The sequence below is a fragment of the Scyliorhinus torazame genome, chromosome 3 (genome assembly GCF_047496885.1).
Source record: "Scyliorhinus torazame isolate Kashiwa2021f chromosome 3, sScyTor2.1, whole genome shotgun sequence".
NCBI lineage: Eukaryota > Metazoa > Chordata > Chondrichthyes > Carcharhiniformes > Scyliorhinidae > Scyliorhinus > Scyliorhinus torazame.
In genome coordinates this window covers 116490652-116510911 of record NC_092709.1, presented here as the reverse complement: position 1 = coordinate 116510911, position 20260 = coordinate 116490652, and the positions used below count along the sequence as shown (strand labels likewise).

The 20260-nt window shown below is 46.0% G+C and overlaps 1 protein-coding gene across 1 annotated transcript in view; it reads right to left on the bottom strand.

Annotated features, from left to right (window-relative positions):
- Nucleotides 1-20260, bottom strand: part of naf1 (nuclear assembly factor 1 homolog (S. cerevisiae)) — a 543280-nt gene that overhangs the window by 482228 nt on the left and 40792 nt on the right. Inside the window, exon 3 of the mRNA XM_072496154.1 lies at nucleotides 5714-5849. Within this exon, the coding sequence (XP_072352255.1) occupies nucleotides 5714-5849 (136 nt within the window). The remainder of the gene's footprint in view (nucleotides 1-5713; nucleotides 5850-20260) is intronic.

Sequence of the window (20260 nt, the reverse complement as noted above, 5' to 3'; positions counted from 1 at the left end):
CAGCACTGTTCTGCCAAAACCCTCAAGAGACCATGTACGCATGATCCATGGATACAGCAATTCTGCCAAGCAAAGGCTTTAGAATTTGCTAATTTCTAAGATAAAAGCCACCTTTTTCCACTTAAATCAAAAAATAATAATGGTAAAAAGTGCTGGAAAAACTCAACAGATCTGGCAGCATCTGTGGAGAAAGAAAGAACATTAGCGCTCTCCGTCCAATATGACTACTTCAGAAGACTGGCGCCAATTCTCTCTCCACAGACCTGAGATTTTCCAGCATTTCCTTTTTTTCCAGATCGCAGTATTTTGCTTTTATTGAAAAATAATGGCACAGGTGACATATTTAAATTCACAAAGTAATGGTGAAAAGCAAAAAAAATCTTTGCGCTTCCGTAATATTTTCTTAGATATAACCCAAATTTCATCACTATGGTGTTAAATTTAGTATCTTGTGAATGCACGGTGTTGGGCAAGTGCCTACATGCCACTGATGAAGGTGCGAGAGGTCCAGAAATTCATTCAGACCAGTTTTCACATCACAAACGGCTGGCACATTTACCATGCGTATCATAAACATGAAGGCCCAAGACTCATTTGAAATTGTGCCTTGGGTATCATCAGAATTCTGCTGAGTTTTGGGCACCTCCTCGGGCATGGCGAGGAAACTCAGCTGTTTATTCAGGATGGATCCGAGCCACACCAGCAGTAGGTCTCAGCCATCTCAGAGATAGGATTGAAATCAATGGGCAAATCCAAGCAGCAATGGCCTGCAGTACTGCTATGCAGCTGACAGGAGGATGCCTGCTTCTCCTGGCTCCACATTACAGGAAGTTAAGAAAATAAAAGTTTCACTGTTGGTCTCCAGCAGTCCCTTTGAAGACCGTTCACTGTGACAGAATGAACCAGTAAAACTCAGGACACCCTGATCGGTAGCTGACAAATTTTGGAAAGAAGTGATAAACCAGCACTAGCTCCAATATTGGAAAGGACTAAGTGCTGGTCAGGAAGGCCATAAATATTATCTGAACAAATATGGTGTCAGACATATTACAAGCAGCCTCAGAATACACAGGATATAGTCTGTAAAATTGTAGCTTCTTGCCCACTCAAAACCAGTCGAACAAAAAATTCCAACTGAGGGTCACCTCACCGTGCTCCATATTGTTTATCCCACCATTTACTCGAGTCAGGACATTTTACCTTAAATGCTTTCTCAAGGAGGCTGGAATTGGTCATGTCCCATTTGAAGTTCTGCATTGTTTTGGACATTAGATCTCAGGGAATGCAAGTGACGCCAGTGCAAATTCAACAGAAATATACCAGACCGCAAAGAAGTAAATTATAAAGACAATGTTACCATCTCCATTGGGAAACTATATACCAAAATAAACAAATTTATCGAATAACCTCCCCCCACCATGAAGAAATGACCATCAAGATGTCACTGTTTTTAAACTTTTACTTTCACTTGGAATAGTGTTCAAATCTGGTCACCACTGTACCAGAAGAATGTGGAGGCTTTGGAGAGGGTACAGAAGAGTTTTACCAGGATGTTGCCTGGTATGGAGGGCATTAGCTCTGAGAAGAGGTTGGATAAACTCGGTTTGTTCTCACTGGAAAGGTGGAGGTTGAGGGGCAAACTGATAGAAGTCTACAAAATTATGAGGGGCATGGACAGGGTGGATAGTCAGGAGCTTTTTCCCAGGGTGGAAGAGTCAATTACTCGGGGCATAGGTTTCCGGTGCAAGGGGTAAAGTTTAGAGGAGATGTGTGAGGGAAGTTTTATTTTTACACAGAGGTTAGTGGGTGCCTGAAACTCGCCGCCGGAGGAGGTGCTGGTGATGGAAACAGGTATGATACTGACATTTTAAGGGGCATCTTGACAAATACATGAACTGATGGGAATAGAGGGATATGGTGCCTGGAAGTGTAGCAGGTTTTAGGTTTGTACTTTGTTCTTCTTTGTTTAACAAATCAATGTAAATTAAATACAAATTAAACATGAATTAACAGGCAAGTGATATTTCAAATAATTAGATAAATTTCACTTTAAATAATCGATACGTCTTCTCCAATCATGAATGCTCACAGGAGTTGTAGTACACACCAGCTGTGATTTAACTGAATGGACACAGTAAAAAGTCTTACAACACCAGGTTAAAGTCCAACAGGTTTGTTTTGAATCACTAGCTTTCGGAGTGCAGCTCCTTTCTCAGGTCGCTTCGAAAGCTAGTGATTCGAAACAAACCTGTTGGACTTTAACCTGGTGTTATAAGACTTCTTACTGTGCCCACCCCAGTCCAACGCCGGCGTCTCCACATCATAACTGAATGGAAGAAGCGGTCCAAGGCTGGAACTGAATGGTTAAAAATTCTAATTTGGAACATTTTCAAATACATTTCTTGCATACGCACACATCCCATTCTGTAAGCCACTTATACATCATTGCTTCAAAGCAACAATTGGTTCAGATATCACTGATGAACCATTATAAATCTTGTATCAATAACTATCGCCAAATAGGAGTTGAAATTGGAGGCTAGTGCACACAACATTGAGAGAAATTACGGCTATTTTTAAAGAATGGCCTTGATATTTTAATTTTATAGATGAGCATTAATTTTGCAGTAACAAAGCTACCCTATCATTTTTTTAAAAATAAATGTTTTAAAGTCTTTCCAATGAGCATTTTTACATAACAAAAATAGAAATACAGATAGTAATAGAAAATAACAATAAACATAGCCCAAAGCTTACAATGTAACTACTTCCACAACAAAAAATGTTTTTTTTTTAAAAACAGAACAAGGTGGGTTTTGTCTCCATGCCCAACTCACATTATATCAACAGTAGCCCCCCCCCCCCACCCCCCCCCCCCCCCCCCCCACCCCCCCACCTCCTCCTCTCCCCCCCAGGATGCTGCTGCTGACACTTACTGCTCCCCTAGAAAGTCAAGGAAAGGTTGCCACCACCGGGAGAACCCCATCAAGGACCCTCTCAAGGCGAACTTTATTCGCTCCAGGCTGAGGAACCCCGCCATATCGCTAATCCAGGTCTCCACACTCGGGGGTTTCGATTCCCTCCACATTAACAGAATCTGTCTCCGGGCTACCAGGGAGGCAAAGGCCAGTACCTCGGCCTCTTTCGCTTCCTGCACTCCCGGATCCTCCACCACACCAAATATCGCTACCGCTGGGCTGGCCTTCACCAGAGCATCCAAAACCCTAGACATCACACTTGCAAACCCGTGCCAGAATCCTTTAAGCGCCGGGCATGCCCAAAACATATGGGCATGATTCGCCGGACTCCCCGCACACCTCGGGCACCTGTTCTCCACCCCAAAAAAACCTACTCATTCTTGCCGCCGTTATATGCGCCCGATGCACCACCTTAAACTGGATTAATCTGAGCCTGGCACATGATGAGGAGGAGTTCGCCCTGCCCAGGGCATCGGCCCACAGGCCCTCATCCAGCTCCTCGCCCAGCTCCTCCTCCCACTTATCCTTCAACTCCCCCACTGAGGCTTCCTCTACCTCCTGCAGCTCCTGATATATGTCCGACACCTTCCCCTCCCCTACCCAGATGCCAGACACCAACCCTATCCTGCTTCCTACATGGGAGCAGCCGCAGGAATGTCCCCACCTGTTTTCGAAGGAAGTCCCGAACCTGAAGGTACCTGAACGCATTCCCCGGGGGCAGGCCGAACCGCTCCTCCAGCGCCTGCATGCTGGGGAAGACCCCCTCTATAAACAGGTCTCCCATCCTCCTAATACCAGCCCTATACCAGCAGTGGTACTCCCCATCCAACCTACCTGGAGCAAATCTGTGGTTATTCCGTATCAGGGTCCACACCGAGGCCCCCTCCTCGCCCTTGTGTCTCCTCCACTGCCCCCAGATCCTCAGTGCCGCCGTCACCACCGGATTAGTAGTGTATCGCGACGGCGAGAACGGCAGTAGAGCCGTAACAAGTGCCCCTAGACTGGTGCCTCTACACGACGCCGCCTCCAACCGCCCCCCGCCTCCATCATCCATTTCCTGATCATGGCCACATTGCCCGCCCAGTAATAACTGCAGAAGTTCGGCAGAGCCAGTCCTCCCTCCCCCACCCCCCCCCCCCCCCCCCCCCCCCCCCCCCCACCCACCCCTGGCTACGCTCCAAGAATACGCTTTAGACTCGCGGGGTTTTAACTACGCCTATCATTTTAACAATTTTATAACTTTGATATTTAAGGATCCAAGTTTTGTGGTGGATGAACCAAGTGCCTTAAAAAATATAGGTGCATGCAGAGAATGAACTTTGCAGGGAACTAGCAGCAACCCATCATATTTATTGACTTCTTCCTCATTCACAGAGTAAGAATTATATGAGGGCTACTCAGCTGACATCAGCACGTTTCCAGTTCAGAGATTATGTATTGCTGTTCGCTCATCTGGTATTTAAGTTTTTCAAAAATTCCCCTAAAATAGGCAAAATAAGTGAACATTAAATATCTCTGACAATACAGGCTTTTGTTCGCAACTTTGTTCCACTAAAGTCACCCATGTGGGAGAATACGGTGAAGACACTTCCACCCAGATCTTTCTTTTAACCTGTTTGAGGCAAGGATATGAAAACTGCACGCATTAGGTATGTGCCGTCAGCAGAATGAGGATCTCAAAGTACAGTCAGTACCTCCCTTATTCATAGAATGTTGGGGCTGAAAACACACAATTAAAAATTGTATAAATGGAAACATCCACAGAATAAATTTATTAATAATAACGTCTCACTTGTACCATTTAACATTTCAAGTTAACATTTCAAATGAATGGTTAATTTATAATCAGATTAATGTAGAATCATAGACATTCAAAGAGACTGGTTTTGCAATCGGATAACAACCGACAGGTGCACTATTGACGTTGCATCATTTCATTTACTGGAACATTTCTAAACCGTGTTTAAACAATTGCCACTCAACTTTGACACCACCACCTTTCTTCAGCCATATTTTGCAACTCTGACAAATTACTATAATATGCATAGAATCCCCTGCAGTGCAGATGGAGGCCATTCAGCCCACACCGATCCCGGGTCATACCAATGCCTTGTATATTTGGTATCTACTCAGTAATCTAAGGGTAACTTGATTCCAATTCTCAGATCAGCAGTGGCAATCACAAATATTGAAAGTTAACTAAACCACGTGAAGCACTGGTGCATTTAATTTACACTGCTTTGGACAGAAGTATTGGGATTGTGCAAGTAAAACCTTGTTCGGCCCTAAATCAGGTGGGATACTCAATGAAGATAAGCTCTTCCCCACCAAGAAATGTGTAAATACACATGGCAACACAGGCGTACTTTGTACATTGACATTTGTTACGGCCTGCCTTCTAGACAAGCAACAGTGAGAACACAGGTGACAAACAATTTACACTTCTAGTATGGATCATTAATGTGATACTCATATCAGCAGTAAAACATGTGCAAGTTTGACATACGGGGAGCATTTTATCAGATACATTGACTGTTAGTCAAGAACATAGGCGAAGATAGTTCATCATATACAAGGCAAAAGCTCAAATCAGCTATTCCAAGACTCCCAACTCCCATTATCACAATCCTTTAGAACCCTAGGCAACTAAATATTCATGAAAAATTTGAAATCACCATTTTTTTCTGATCAACTTTGATTCTGGAAGGTCAGTAAAACACAAAACCTGTACATACCGCCAACAAGAGTTCATCTTTTGTTTTTACTGGTTGGGGTTTTCTCTTATCTCCTGGTTCCTGGTCATCATCTTCTCCATCTGACATTACAACCACTGATGGTGCGGAAGATGACGATGACGTGGAATCTGAATCACTGTGTGCATCAAAACGTACATTCATCGCATTAAAAACTATATAAATGTACACAAAGCAACAAGAGTTTTTCTATGCTACCTGGCTTTTCTCTAAAATACAATAAAACTAAATAACTATAATCAATATAGTCAGCAGTTGAAGTGGTTCATTGTTCTGTGTTCAGTGGTAAACATAAATCAAGTCATTGAAGAAAAATCAAGCAACTCAACTATAATTTGGCACTATAAAGAACACGCAGATCAGTTTGCAGAGAAAAACAAAATCAGGCTTTCAGAAAAATATAAAGTTGGATTTCCTACCACAATAAAAAGCTACATTACTGAACAAGACGTCTATCCTCACGCCGCCTCTGCCTAAAAGAACTGAAAATTGTTTTGTTGAAAAGGATAGCATATATATTTGTAGTGTCTCCTGGAGTTAAAAGACTCAGTGCGACAAGTTAGATTTGTTCTCAGGTACAGGAATGCTGGGCAGCACAGTGGCGCAGTGGTTAGCACTGCTGCCTTGTGCCGCTGAGAACCCGGGTTCGATCCCGGCCCTAGGTCACTGTCTGTGTGGAGTTTGCACATTCTCCCAGTGTCTGTGTGGGTCTCACCCCCATAACCTAAAGATGTGCAGGCTAGGTGGATTGGCCACGCTAAATTGCCCCTCAATTGGAAAACAAGATTGGGTACTCAATTTATTTATTTTAAAAGATACAGGAATGCTGGTCATTTTGGCATTAGGCATTGCAATATAAGGTATTTCAATGTAAGCCAGATACTTAGCCCTTCTTGGGGTGAAGGCTTTTAAAAAATTGACCCTCAGTGCATCCATTGTGATACCTCACAAACAGGCCCATCTGGTTTCAGGATATCAGTTCAGGGCTATATCCTGTTAGTTTTAAACTGATGCAAATTTACATTATTTTAAAACACAAGAGTTAAGCATAATGCTGAAAAAAACCAAAAGCATGACATTCAGCAGGATGCAACATGGTTAACACTTTAGCACATTAAACTTCACATCAAGACATCAAGATGTGGTTGTGTGTGTGTGCACCTGTGCGCATGTGTGCAAATGTGTGAAGTGGGGAGCCCGGGGGGGGGGGGGGGCGGTGGAGAAGGCTAGTTATGCAAATGTAACTGCAGCAGAGATTCTGCACACAATCTTTCAATCTTCCATGGACATGGAGTGGTACTGGAAGACTGGAAACAAATGTTGTCTTGCTCAAGAAAAGAGATCCATAGAATCCCTACAGTGCAGAAAGAGGCCATTGGGCCCATCGAGTCTGCACCAATCCTCCTTAAGAGCACCCTAGTTAGGCCCACTCCCCACCCCACCCCCATAACTCTACCTAACCTGCACACCTTTGGACTGTGGCAGGAAATCCACACAGACACAGGGAGAACATACCAACTCCACACAGACAGTCACCCGAGATCAGAATCCAACCCGGATCTCTGGCGCTGTGAGGCAGCAGTGTGCCACCGCGCCGCCCCTCGTTAGCAAAACTGACAATTTGCACTTAAAAGGGACAATGATGACTTCCGGGTGCGGCGATGACCAGCTGAGTCGCACGTTTCGGCAGCTCCCGGTGAAACGGACTTTTGGGCTCTTGATAGGAGCCCCAACGGCAATTTTGACGGCTAAAAACACTGTGCGGTAAACCAGAAGGGAATCCCCCCTGGATACGGATGAGAAAAGGAGGAGAAAGTAGCCGGATTGCAGTGGATCCTTTAGAACAGCGGCAAGGAAGGCAAGCAAAACCAAGATGGCGTCGGAAGGTGGCAGTTTAACATGGGGCCCTGAACAACAAGAGTTCTTGAAACGCTGTGTGGAAGAGCTCAAAAAGGAAATGAAGAAAGAGCTGTTGGCCCCGATACTACAGGCGATCGAAGGGCTAAAGGAGGAACAAAAGACCCAGGAGCGGGAGCTTCGGGTCGTGAAGGCAAAGGCAGCCGAGAATGAGGACGACATACAGGGCCTGGTGGTGAAGACGGAGACGCATGAGGCACATCAGAAACGATGTGTGGAAAGGTTGGAGGCACTGGAGAACAATGCAAGGAGGAACAACCTGAGGATTCTTGATCTTCCTGAAGGTGTGGAGGGAGCGGACGTCGGGGCATATGTGAGCACGATGCTGCACTCGTTAATGGGAGCGGAGGCCCCGGCGGGTCCGTTGGAGGTGGAGGGAGCATACCGAGTGATGGCGCGCGGACCGAGAGCAGAAGAAATTCCCAGAGCCATAGTGGTGAGATTCCTCCGTTTTAAGGATAGAGAAATGGTCCTTAGATGGGCAAAGAAAACTCGGAGCAGTAAATGGGAGAACGCGGTGATCCGCGTTTATCAAGACTGGAGTGCGGAGGTGGCGAGAAGGAGGGCGAGCTTTAATCGGGCCAAGGCGGTGCTTCATAAAAAGAAGATAAAATTTGGAATGCTGCAACCGGCAAGACTGTGGGTCACATATCGAGGGAGGCACCACTACTTTGAGACGGCAGATGACTTTTATTGTGGAAGAAAAACTGGAATGAGCGGGTTATTAAAAAGAACGTTTGAACAAAGTGGTGGGGCGAATGTGGGGGACAAAGAGGGGGGTTAAAAAGGGGGGAAAGAGGAGTTTTATGTACTAATCCTGCGATGTGGTAACTTTTCTCTCTCCCACAGGTGGTGATGGGGGGAGGAGGGGAGGTGGAGGAGATGGGGCGTTGGCCATTGGGGGCGGGGCAAAGGGAGAAGCGCGGGCTTGGTTCCCGCGCTATGATAATCATGGCGGGAATAGAGAAGCAGGAAGGAGGGGGCGTCGCACGGTGCGAGACGAGGTCACGGGGGGAAGCCGAGGTCGGCCAGAGTTTGCTGACTTCTGGGAGCAACATGGGGGGAGTAATTACGCTAGCGGGGGATCCAGCGGGGGGGGTGGGAGGGGGGAATTACTGGGTTGCTGCTGCTGGGGAGAGGGGGGAGCTGGTATGGGAGAGGATGGGCGGGGGGGCACCGCCTGGGGGAGATACAGCTGCGTGGGAACCGGGTGAGGAGCTGGAAAAAGGTGATGGCTAATCGACAAAGTAGGAAGCCCCCCAACCCGGCTGATCACGTGGAACGTGAGAGGGCTGAACGGGCCGATAAAGAGGGCACGGGTACTCGCACACCTTAAGAAACTTAAGGCAGATGTGGTTATGTTACAGGAAACGCACCTGAAACTGATAGACCAGGTTAGGCTACGCAAAGGATGGGTGGGGCAGGTGTTCCATTCGGGGCTAGATGCGAAAAACAGGGGGGTGGCTATATTAGTGGGGAAGCGGGTAATGTTCGAGGCAAAGACTATAGTGGCGGATAACGGGGGCAGATACGTGATGGTGAGTGGCAAACTACAGGGGGAGACGGTGGTTTTGGTAAACGTATATGCCCCGAACTGGGATGATGCCAATTTTATGAGGCGGATGCTAGGACGCATTCCGGACCTAGAGATGGGAAAGCTGATAATGGGGGGAGATTTTAATACGGTGTTGGAACCAGGGCTGGATAGGTCGAAGTCCAGGACTGGAAGGAGGCCGGCAGCAGCCAAGGTACTTAAAGATTTTATGGAGCAGATGGGAGGTGTAGACCCGTGGAGATTTAGCAGACCTAGGAGTAAGGAGTTCTCGTTTTTCTCCTATGTCCATAAAGTCTACTCGCGAATAGACTTTTTTGTGCTGGGAAGGGCATTGATCCCGAAGGTGAGGGGAACGGAGTATACGGCTATAGCCATTTCGGATCACGCTCCACACTGGGTGGACTTGGAGATAGGGGAGGAAACAGGAGGGCGCCCACCCTGGAGAATGGACATGGGACTAATGGCAGATGAGGGGGGGTGTCTAAGGGTGAGGGGGTGTATTGAAAAGTACTTGGAACTCAATGATAATGGGGAGGTCCAGGTGGGAGTGGTCTGGGAGGCGTTGAAGGCGGTGGTTAGAGAGGAGCTGATATCAATAAGGCCACATAAAGGGAAGCAGGAGAGTAAGGAACGGGAGCGGTTGCTGCAAGAACTTTTGAGGGTGGACAGACAATATGCGGAAGCACCGGAGGAGGGATTGTACAGGGAAAGGCAAAGGCTACATGTAGAATTTGACTTCCTGACTACGGGCACTGCAGAGGCACAATGGAGGAAGGCACAGGGTGTACAGTACGAATATGGGGAGAAGGCGAGCAGGTTGCTGGCACACCAATTGAGGAAAAGGGGAGCAGCGAGGGAAATAGGGGGAGTGAGGGATGAGGAAGGAGAGATGGAGCGGGGAGCGGAGAGAGTGAATGGAGTGTTCAAGACATTTTATAAAAAGTTATATGAAGCTCAACCCCCGGATGGGAGGGAGAGAATGATGGGCTTCTTGGATCGGCTGGAATTTCCCAAGGTGGAAGAGCAGGAAAGGGTGGGACTGGGAGCACAGATCGAGGTAGAAGAAGTGGTGAAAGGAATTAGGAGAATGCAGGCGGGAAAGGCCCCGGGACCAGATGGATTCCCAGTCGAATTCTATAGAAAATATGTGGACTTGCTCGCCCCGGTACTGACGAGGACCTTTAATGAGGCAAAGGAAAGGGGACAACTGCCCCCGACTATGTCTGAAGCAACGATATCGCTCCTCCTAAAGAAGGAAAAGGACCCGCTACAATGCGGGTCCTATAGACCTATTTCCCTCCTAAATGTAGATGCCAAGATCCTGGCCAAGGTAATGGCAATGAGAATAGAGGAATGTGTCCCGGGGGTGGTCCACGAGGACCAAACTGGGTTTGTGAAGGGGAGACAGCTGAACACGAATATACGGAGGTTGTTAGGGGTAATGATGATGCCCCCACCAGAGGGAGAAACGGAGATAGTAGTGGCGATGGATGCCGAGAAAGCATTTGATAGAGTGGAGTGGGATTATTTGTGGGAGGTGTTGAGGAGATTTGGTTTTGGAAAGGGGTATGTTAGATGGGTGCAGCTGTTGTATAGGGCCCCAGTGGCGAGCGTGGTCACGAATGGACGGGGATCTGCATATTTTCGGCTCCATAGAGGGACAAGGCAGGGATGCCCTCTGTCCCCATTATTGTTTGCACTGGCAATTGAGCCCCTGGCGATAGCGTTGAGGGGTTCCAAGAAGTGGAGGGGAGTACTTAGAGGAGGAGAAGAACACCGGGTATCTTTGTATGCGGACGATTTGCTACTATACGTGGCAGACCCGGCGGAGGGGATGCCAGAAATAATGCGGATACTTGGGGAGTTTGGGAATTTTTCAGGGTATAAATTGAACATGGGGAAAAGTGAGTTGTTTGTGGTGCATCCAGGGGAGCAGAGTAGAGAAATAGAGGACCTACCGTTGAGGAAGGTAACAAGGGACTTTCGTTACCTGGGGATCCAGATAGCTAAGAATTGGGGCACATTGCATAGGTTAAATTTAACGCGGTTGGTGGAACAAATGGAGGAGGATTTCAAGAGATGGGATATGGTATCCCTGTCACTGGCAGGGAGGGTGCAGGCGGTTAAGATGGTGGTCCTCCCGAGATTCCTCTTTGTGTTTCAGTGCCTCCCGGTGGTGATCACGAAGGCTTTTTTTTTTTTTTATAAAAGGATTGAAAAGAGCATCATGGGTTTTGTGTGGGCCGGGAAGACCCCGAGAGTGAGGAAGGGATTCTTACAGCGTAGCAGGGATAGGGGGGGGGCTGGCACTACCGAGCCTAAGTGAGTATTATTGGGCCGCTAATATTTCAATGGTGAGTAAGTGGATGGGAGAGGAGGAGGGAGCAGCGTGGAAGAGATTAGAGAGGGCGTCCTGTAGGGGGACTAGCCTACAGGCTATGGTGACAGCCCCATTGCCGTTCTCACCGAGGAACTACACCACAAGCCCGGTGGTGGTGGCTACACTGAAGATTTGGGGACAGTGGAGACGGCATAGGGGAAAGACTGGAGCCTTGGGGAGGTCCCCGATAAGAAACAACCATAGGTTTGCCCCGGGGGGAATGGATGGGGGATATGGAATGTGGCAAAGAGCAGGAATAACGCAACTGAAAGATCTGTTTGTGGATGGGAAGTTCGCGAGTCTGGGAGCGCTGACCGAGAAATATGGGTTGCCCCAAGGGAATGCATTCAGGTATATGCAACTGAGGGCTTTTGCGAGGCAACAGGTGAGGGAATTCCCGCAGCTCCCGACACAAGAGGTGCAGGACAGAGTGATCTCAAAGACATGGGTGGGGGATGGTAGGGTGTCGGATATATATAGGGAAATGAGGGACGAAGGGGAGACTATGGTAGATGAACTAAAAGGGAAATGGGAAGAAGAGCTGGGGGAGGAGATCGAGGAGGGGCTGTGGGCAGATGCCCTAAGCAGGGTAAACTCGTCGTCCCCGTGTGCCAGGCTAAGCCTGATTCAGTTTAAGGTATTACACAGGGCGCATATGACTGGAGCACGGCTCAGTAAATTTTTTGGGGTGGAGGATAGGTGTGCGAGGTGCTCGAGAAGCCCAGCGAATCATACCCATATGTTTTGGTCATGCCCGGCACTACGGGGGTTTTGGATGGGGGTGACAAAGGTGCTTTCAAAAGTAGTAGGGGTCCGGGTCGAACCAAGCTGGGGGTTGGCTATATTTGGGGTTGCACAAGAGCCGGGAGTGCAGGAGGCGAGAGAGGCCGATGTTTTGGCCTTTGCGTCCCTAGTAGCCCGGCGCAGGATATTGCTAATGTGGAAAGAAGCCAAGCCCCCGGGGGTGGAGACCTGGATAAATGACATGGCGGGGTTTATAAAGCTAGAGCGGATTAAGTTCGTCCTAAGGGGGTCGGCTCAAGGGTTCACCAGGCGGTGGCAACCGTTCGTCGAATACCTCGCAGAAAGATAGACGGAATGGAAAAAAGAAGGCAGCAGCAGCAGCCCAGGATCAGTGGGGGGGGGGGGGGGGGAAGAGGAAGAACCAGAAGGACTCTCAGGGTTGTTAATATATACTGTATAATATGTATAGGTCGTTGCTACAGATAATTATATATTGGACTGTTAAATTATATTTTTGGAGAGTGTTACTTGTGACAAGGCAGTTGCCAATTAGGGCTAGTTTTCATTTTTGTTATTTATTATTTATTCATTTTTTGTTTATAAAATAGGTCATTGTTATTTGTGTTGTTATAATATTGTGTAAAGGATGCACAATGTACTGTGTTGGTTGACCAAAAATTTTCAATAAAATATTTATTAAAAAAAAGGGACAATGATAGCAGGGACACATTCATGATAATGGAGAAAACTCCTGGAATACAAGGAGATATTGGACTTTGTAAAAAAGACCAGAGTTGCATTTTTTAGAAAACAGACACAGATACCAAGGTCGGCTAAAAATGTACATCTTGCGACCGACAGAAACGGTTGCAGGAGATTTCTTTCAGAAACCTTGGAAACTGTGCTTCCAAAGTACTTGTAAAACCATCCAAAAGAACGGATTACCATCTCCAGTACAGACAAAAGGACATAATGGCCATCTCATCTTGACAACCCTGGGTAATGGCCTCAACATGCGTGCATTCCGCTCTTCTTGGGATACACATATCTCGGGCTTGCTTGTTACCAGCCTCTGTGACTGTTGCCTGTCTGTGTGGGTGTGCTGGGATAATACAGCTGGAAGTGATACAGTAACCGAAGCAGGGCCCCTGCAAAGTAGGCAGCTTTTGCAGGAACATCTAAAACTCTGACTGTGAAACTTGATCAACCAGCAGAATATCACAGCTGGAAAAAGAAATGAAATCTCTATCGAACAAGAATCAACTACTTGCCAGCAAAAATCAGCTACTGGAATCAACCAGTATCAGCCGCAAATCTCACTCAACTCAAGGTCTGTTCCGTATAACTTTTCATTTATATTTATTTACTACTGGGCACAATTCTTGTCTCTAATCCGTATGACTCCAGATGCATATGTTTTATCATTTCTCTTTGCCTTTTTAGTAGTTAATGAACTTACTCTATCTTAACTCAAGAAACCTTGGTTAAATTCGTCCCTTTTTAAACGTAACCATTGCATCTGGAAAGGTATCCAAGGGGAAGGGAACCTTGTTAAATTAAACCTTTGTTTCTACCAGCAGACGGTGGGTTGATAAAGACAGAGCCAGTCACCCCTGCTCACCCAGGTTTGTACAATTTGAGGGTACTCTAGCCGGATGGTGACTAATCGAGGGCTCTCGCCCAGATCAACAACTTTGGGGGAACCTCACCATTGATTGTAACAACAGAAAGCAGGCAGTAATGGTGAAAAGTTGTTTATTGGACTGAAATGGGCTGGTAACAAGCAAGCCCGAGATATGTGTATCCCAAGAAGAGCGGAATGCACGCATGTCGAGGCCACTGTACCCAGGGTTGTCAAGATGAGAGGGCCATTGTCCTTTTGTCTGTACTGGAGATGGTAATCCGTTCTTTTGGATGGTTTTACAAGTACTTTGTCTGGAAGCACAGTTTCCAAGGTTTCTTAAAGAAATGGTGATATGCAAATGAGCTGAATTTGGATACAGAAAGCATAATTTCAAACTTTGCTCACAACCCAAAACAAATGTTGCACAGAGGATAGTAATGGATTTTAGGAGAACATAGCAAGCTGGTAAAATGAACAGACATATTGCAATTTAATACAAATTGTGAAGTTATGCATTTTGGAAGGCTAAGAGGCAATACAAATTAAAGGATGGAAATTCTGACAAATTTATGGTAAGAGATATTCAAGATGCTGGGTGGGCTAAAAATGAAGAGGGGATTCATGGGATTACAGGAGTCCCCCAGAGGGGGTGAGAGGCAACACAGTGTCAGGCACAAGCAAGCCCAGCACCCCACTGCAGAGAGCCTCATGTGCACCCTCCGCTCCCGTCACTGGGCGGCTGACCCCGAATACTCCACCATTGCCCCTTAAGTGTCCAAAAGGTTAGGTGGAGTTACTGGGTTACGGAGATAGGGTGGAGATATGGGCCGAGGTAGGGTACTATTTCCTGGGGTCGGTACAGACCCGATGGGCCGAATGGCCTCCTTCTGCACTGGAGGGATTCTATAAAAGGTTACTCTGTTTAACTTCAGTGCCGGAAAAAGTTTTTGAAGCATAATCCAGAATAAAAGTAACAGTAACTTGGAGAGGTGTGGATTAATTAAGGCAAGCCAGCACAATTAGTTAAAGAAAGTAATCTTTAAGCAGCTTGATTGATTTTTTTTTGTTGTTGAAGTACCAGAGGTTAAAAAAGGCATAAACATCGTCCCTTAGCTGGGGAATCTATACTTTCCAATGTTCCTTAACACCTGCAAGCAGCACTGAGGGGTGTAAGAGCACGGATTTACTCTGGGTGAGGGACTGGAGTGTTCATCACTAAGAGTGGCTCGGTAGTGCCACTATTGATTGGATGGCAAAGTCCAGAACGTAGCTACCAGAATTCTGGCAGATGGTGAGAACCCAACTTGATAAAATAACCAAGTCGGCCTAATCCACACCAATCGACCTGTCACAATGTATTTCCTCACAATAGTATCGGTAGGAGTGACAGCAAACAGTCCTTGTGGAGACAAATTCTGATCTGCATTCAAAGGACATCACCCATTGTGTTGTGTGGCCCTACCATTATAATAAATACTGTATTATTCTTTGTGTCTGAATAAAGCTCATAGTCTTACAGTTGAAGTAGATGCTTTATTATGTGGGTTTGTTCTCCCTCCAGCGCTTATACTATGTTACATCTGAGCAGCCTGTGTCCTGCTCACCAGCTGCTGTTCCTGTGAAGAGTGCCCCTGACTTCCTGTCTGTCTGTATTTATACATCTCCCGTGCTCCCTCTAGTGATTGCTTAGTTGTAGTGCATTTACATTAACCCCTTGTGTATGTATATATAACACAGATATGCAGATCATTACATCCCCCCTTTTTTCTTTTACATATTTTCTGTAGAGTGTTCAAGAAAATTGTACAAAACAGTTAGATTAATTATGATATGTATATCTGTACAAGTTGTGATGATATTGGTTATTATACAAAGCCAATTAATATTGAGTCCAATCTTAATTTTAAAAATTTATGAATCCAACTTAATGAATTTATTCGGTTGAGTTTACTTTTTCTTCCGTTGTTGACGTGGTGATGTTGATATCGTAATTTATTTGTGAATGTCGTAAGTGTTCTTGTTTTTTAAGTAACCAACAAGTCAGCACAAATTTATGGAAAGAGATATTCAAGATGTTGGGTGGGCTAAAAATGAAGAGGGGATTCATGGGATGACAGGAGACCCCAGAGGGGGTGAGAGGCAACACAGTGTCAGGCATGGCACTGTCGAACCACTGATGTTGACTGATGTGGACTTTTTTCTGTGCTTGTGGTTTCGATTTAGTGTGTCATCTGCCTTAAAAACTGGAGCAAATGTGAATGAGATTCGTTGTCATGCCATGGTATGTTTGTACTCTTGTCATTCTTTTGGAGTGTACTGTTGCATTGTCCTTCATGTGCAGAGTTGTACCTTGTTGTACAGGTCGTTGTTTCATTGTTGTTGTTTCTGTCATTTCTGTCTTTGTTGTTTTCGTTGTCGTCCTTGTTATTGTTTTTGTCGTGCTTGTTGTTTCTGTTGTCTTTGTTATGCTTCTTGTTGTTGTTCTTGTAGTTGTTGCTGTTGTGCTTGTAGTTTTTGTTGTTGTTCTTGTTGTGCTTCTTGTGGTTTTTGTTGTTCTTGTTGCGCCCAATGACTGTTCCGTGTGGATAATTTGAATCATTCTCAAAATTATTGGTGTCAGTGTCCTTTGTGGTATCTGATGTTTCATTGAGCGTTTCTTCTTGAGGATTGTGAGAATGATCTGATGTTGCATTGATCTTGGTGACATCAGTCATTTGTGGTGGATTTGATTCCTCTTCTTTGATTCCTTGGTGCTCCTCTTCTGGAGTCATTTCTGGGTCATTTGAATCATCTTTGGTTACTTGGTGCTCCTCTTCTGGAGTCAAAATCTTCTAAGATTTCATTTTCTTGTGTGTAGTTTAGAGTAGATGAGGTTTCAATTGACATGGTCTCACTGGACTCATGAGTAGCTGTACTCTGATTGTTGAGCGCTTCTGTACAGACGAGCTGAGATCTGTCAGTCTCGCTGTGATCTTGCACGTCTTTTATGTCGATTGTGATCACATTGTCACTTGTCTCACATACAGTGGGTAGACGTACATTGTCTTCTTGTTGATTGTGTGTGCTGGGTAGACTTTCATAATGTGCTTCTGGTTGCTCACATAGACCTTCATGTTCTTGATCATGCATGGCGTTCGCTATGGAGTGTTTAATAGCTTCCATTTTGGAGTCTGTCAACGAGCTCTCTGTGGAGGCTTGCGTCACTCTCTGTGGAGTCTTTCATCACTCTGTGTGGAGTCGTGCAGTGTTCTCTCTGTGGAGTCGATCTGTGCTCTCTCAACGGAGTCCGTCAGTGGCGTTGTTTTCTTCTTGGGTATTTGACAGGTTGCTGTCATGCAATGTGTCAACAATCTGCCATTGCATCATGGTGTTGGATTCATCTACCATGAGTAGAGTCGTATTGAGCTTTTCAACATTGTCGCCGATGCTTTTACGATCGTATCCAAACCACTCAGCCATGTCTGAGTAGTATTCTTTGATAAACAAATCATCTTCTGGTGTTTCGGATTTGTTATTGTTCTAGTCATTATTAACTAACACATCATCTGCTTTAGCTTTGGATATGTTAGTAGTTAAACTAAAAAGTAGGACCTCAAAGGTAGTAATCTCAGGATTGCTACCAGTGCCACGTGATAGTCAGAGTAGGAATGACAGGATAGATAGGATGAATACGTGGCTTGAGAGATGGTGCAAGAGGGAGGGTTTCAAATTCCTGGGACATTGGGACCGGTTCTGGGGAGGTGGGACCTGTACAAATCGGACGGTCTGCATCTGGGTGGGACCGGAACCAATGTTCTCGGGGGTGTGTTTGCTAGTGCAGTTGGGGAGGGTTTAAACTAATGTGGCAGGGGGATGGGAACCGATGTAGGAAGTCAGTGGGGACAGAAACAAAAGGCAGGAAGGGAGAGTGTGTAAAGCAAGACCAGAGAAAGCAGGGCAGAGAGCAAGGAAGGTCTACATTAAACTGCATTTATTTCAATGCAAGGGGCCTGACGGGCAAAGCGGATGAACTCAAGGCATGGACGGGCACATGGGACTGGGATATTATAGCTATGACTGAAATATGGCTAAGGGAGGGGCAGGTCTGGCAGCTCAATGTTCCGGGGTACAGATGCTATAGAAAGGATAGAACAGGAGGTAAAAGAGGAGGGGGAGTGGCGTTTTTGATTAGGGAGAACATCACGGCAGTACTTAGAGGGGATATATCCGAGGGTTCGCCCACTGAGTCTATATGGGTGGAACTGAAAAATAAGAAGGGAGAGATCACCTTGGTAGGACTGTACTACAGGCCCCCAAATAGTCAGCGGGAAATTGAGGAGCAAATATGTAAGGAGATTACAGATAGCTGCAAGAATAATAGGGTGGTAGTAGTAGGGGACTTTAACTTTCCCAACATTGACTGGGACAGCCATAGCATTAGGGGCTTGGATGGAGGGAAATTTGTTGAGTGTATTCAGGAGGAATTTCTCATTCAGTATGTGGATGGACCGACTAGAGAGGGGGCAAAACTTGACCTCGTCTTGGGAAATAAGGAAGGGCAAGTGACAGAAGTGCTAGTGAGGGATCACTTTGGGACAAGTGACCATAACTCCATTAGTTTTAAGATAGCTATGGAGAATGATAGGTCTGGCCCAAGAGTTAAAATTCTTAATTGGGGCAAGGCCAATTTTGATGGTATCAGACAGGAACTTGCAGAGGTAGATTGGGGGAGACTGTTGGCAGGCAAAGGGACGGCTGGTAAATGGGAGGCTTTTAAAAATGTGTTAACCAGGGTGCAGGGTAAGCACATTCCCTTTAGAGTGAAGGGCAAGGCTGGTAGAAGTAGGGAACCCTGGATGACTCGAGATATTGAGACTCTGGTCAAAAAGAAGAAGGAGGCATATGACGTACATAAGCAACTGGGATCAAGTGGATCCCTTGAAGAGTATAGAGATTGTCGAAATAGAGTTAAGAGGGAAATCAGGAGGGCAAAAAGGGGACATGAAATTGCTTTGGCAAATAATGCAAGGGAGAATCCAAAGAGATTCCACAGATACATAAAGGGGAAAAGAGTAACTAGGGACAGAGTAGGGCCTCTTAAGGATCAACAAGGACATCTATGTGCAGAGCCACAAGAGTTGGGTGAGATCCTGAATGAATATTTCTCATCGGTATTCACGGTGGAGAAAGGCATGGATGTTAGGAAACTAAGGGAAATAAATAGTGATGTCTTGAGAAGTGTGCATATTACAGAGGAGGAGGTGCTGGAAGTCTTAAAGCGCATCAAGGTAGATAAATCCCCGGGACCTGATGAAATGTATCCCAGGATGTTGTGGGAGGCTAGGGAGGAAATTGCGGGTCCCCGAACAGAGATATTTGAATCATCGGCAGCCACAGGTGAGGTGCCTGAAGATTGGAGAGTGGCGAATGTTGTGCCTTGTTTAAGAAGGGCAGCAGGGAAAAGCCTGGGAACTACAGACCGGTGAGCCTAACGTCTGTAGTAGGTAAGTTGCTAGAAGGTATTCTGAGAGACAGGATCTACAAGCATTTAGAGAGGCAAGGACTGATTCGGGGCAGTCAGCATGGCTTTGTGCGTGGAAAATCATGTCTCACAAATTTGATTGAGTTTTTTGAGGGGGTGACCAAGAAGGTAGATGAGGGCAGTGCAGTAGACGTTGTCTACATGGACTTTAGCAAAGCCTTTGACAAGGTACCGCATGGTAGGTTGTTGCAGAAGGTTAAAGCTCACGGGATCCAGGGTAAGGTTACCAATTGGATTCAAAATTGGCTGGACGACAGAAGGCAGAGGGTGGTTGTAGAGGGTTGTTTTTCAAACTGGAGGCCTGTGACCAGTGGTGTGCCTCAGGGATCGGTGCTGGGTCCACTGTTATTTGTGATTTATATTAATGATTTGGATGAGAATTTAGGAGGCATGGTTAGTAAGTTTGCAGATGACACCAAGATTGGTGGCACAGTGGATAGTGAAGAAGGTTATCTAGGATTGCAACGGGATCTTGATCAATTAGGCCAGTGGGCCGACGAATGGCAGATGGAGTTTAATTTAGATAAATGTGAGGTGATGCATTTTGGCAGATCGAATCAGGCCAGGACCTACTCAGTTAATGGTATGGCGTTGGGGAGAGTTATAGAACAAAGAGATCTAGGAGTATAGGTTCATAGCTCCTTGAAGGTGGAGTCGCAGGTGGACAGGATGGTGAAGAAGGCATTCGGCATGCTTGGTTTCATTGGTCAGAACATTGAATACAGGAGTTGGAACGTCTTGTTGAAGTTGTACAAGACATTGGTACGGCCACACTTGGAATACTGTGT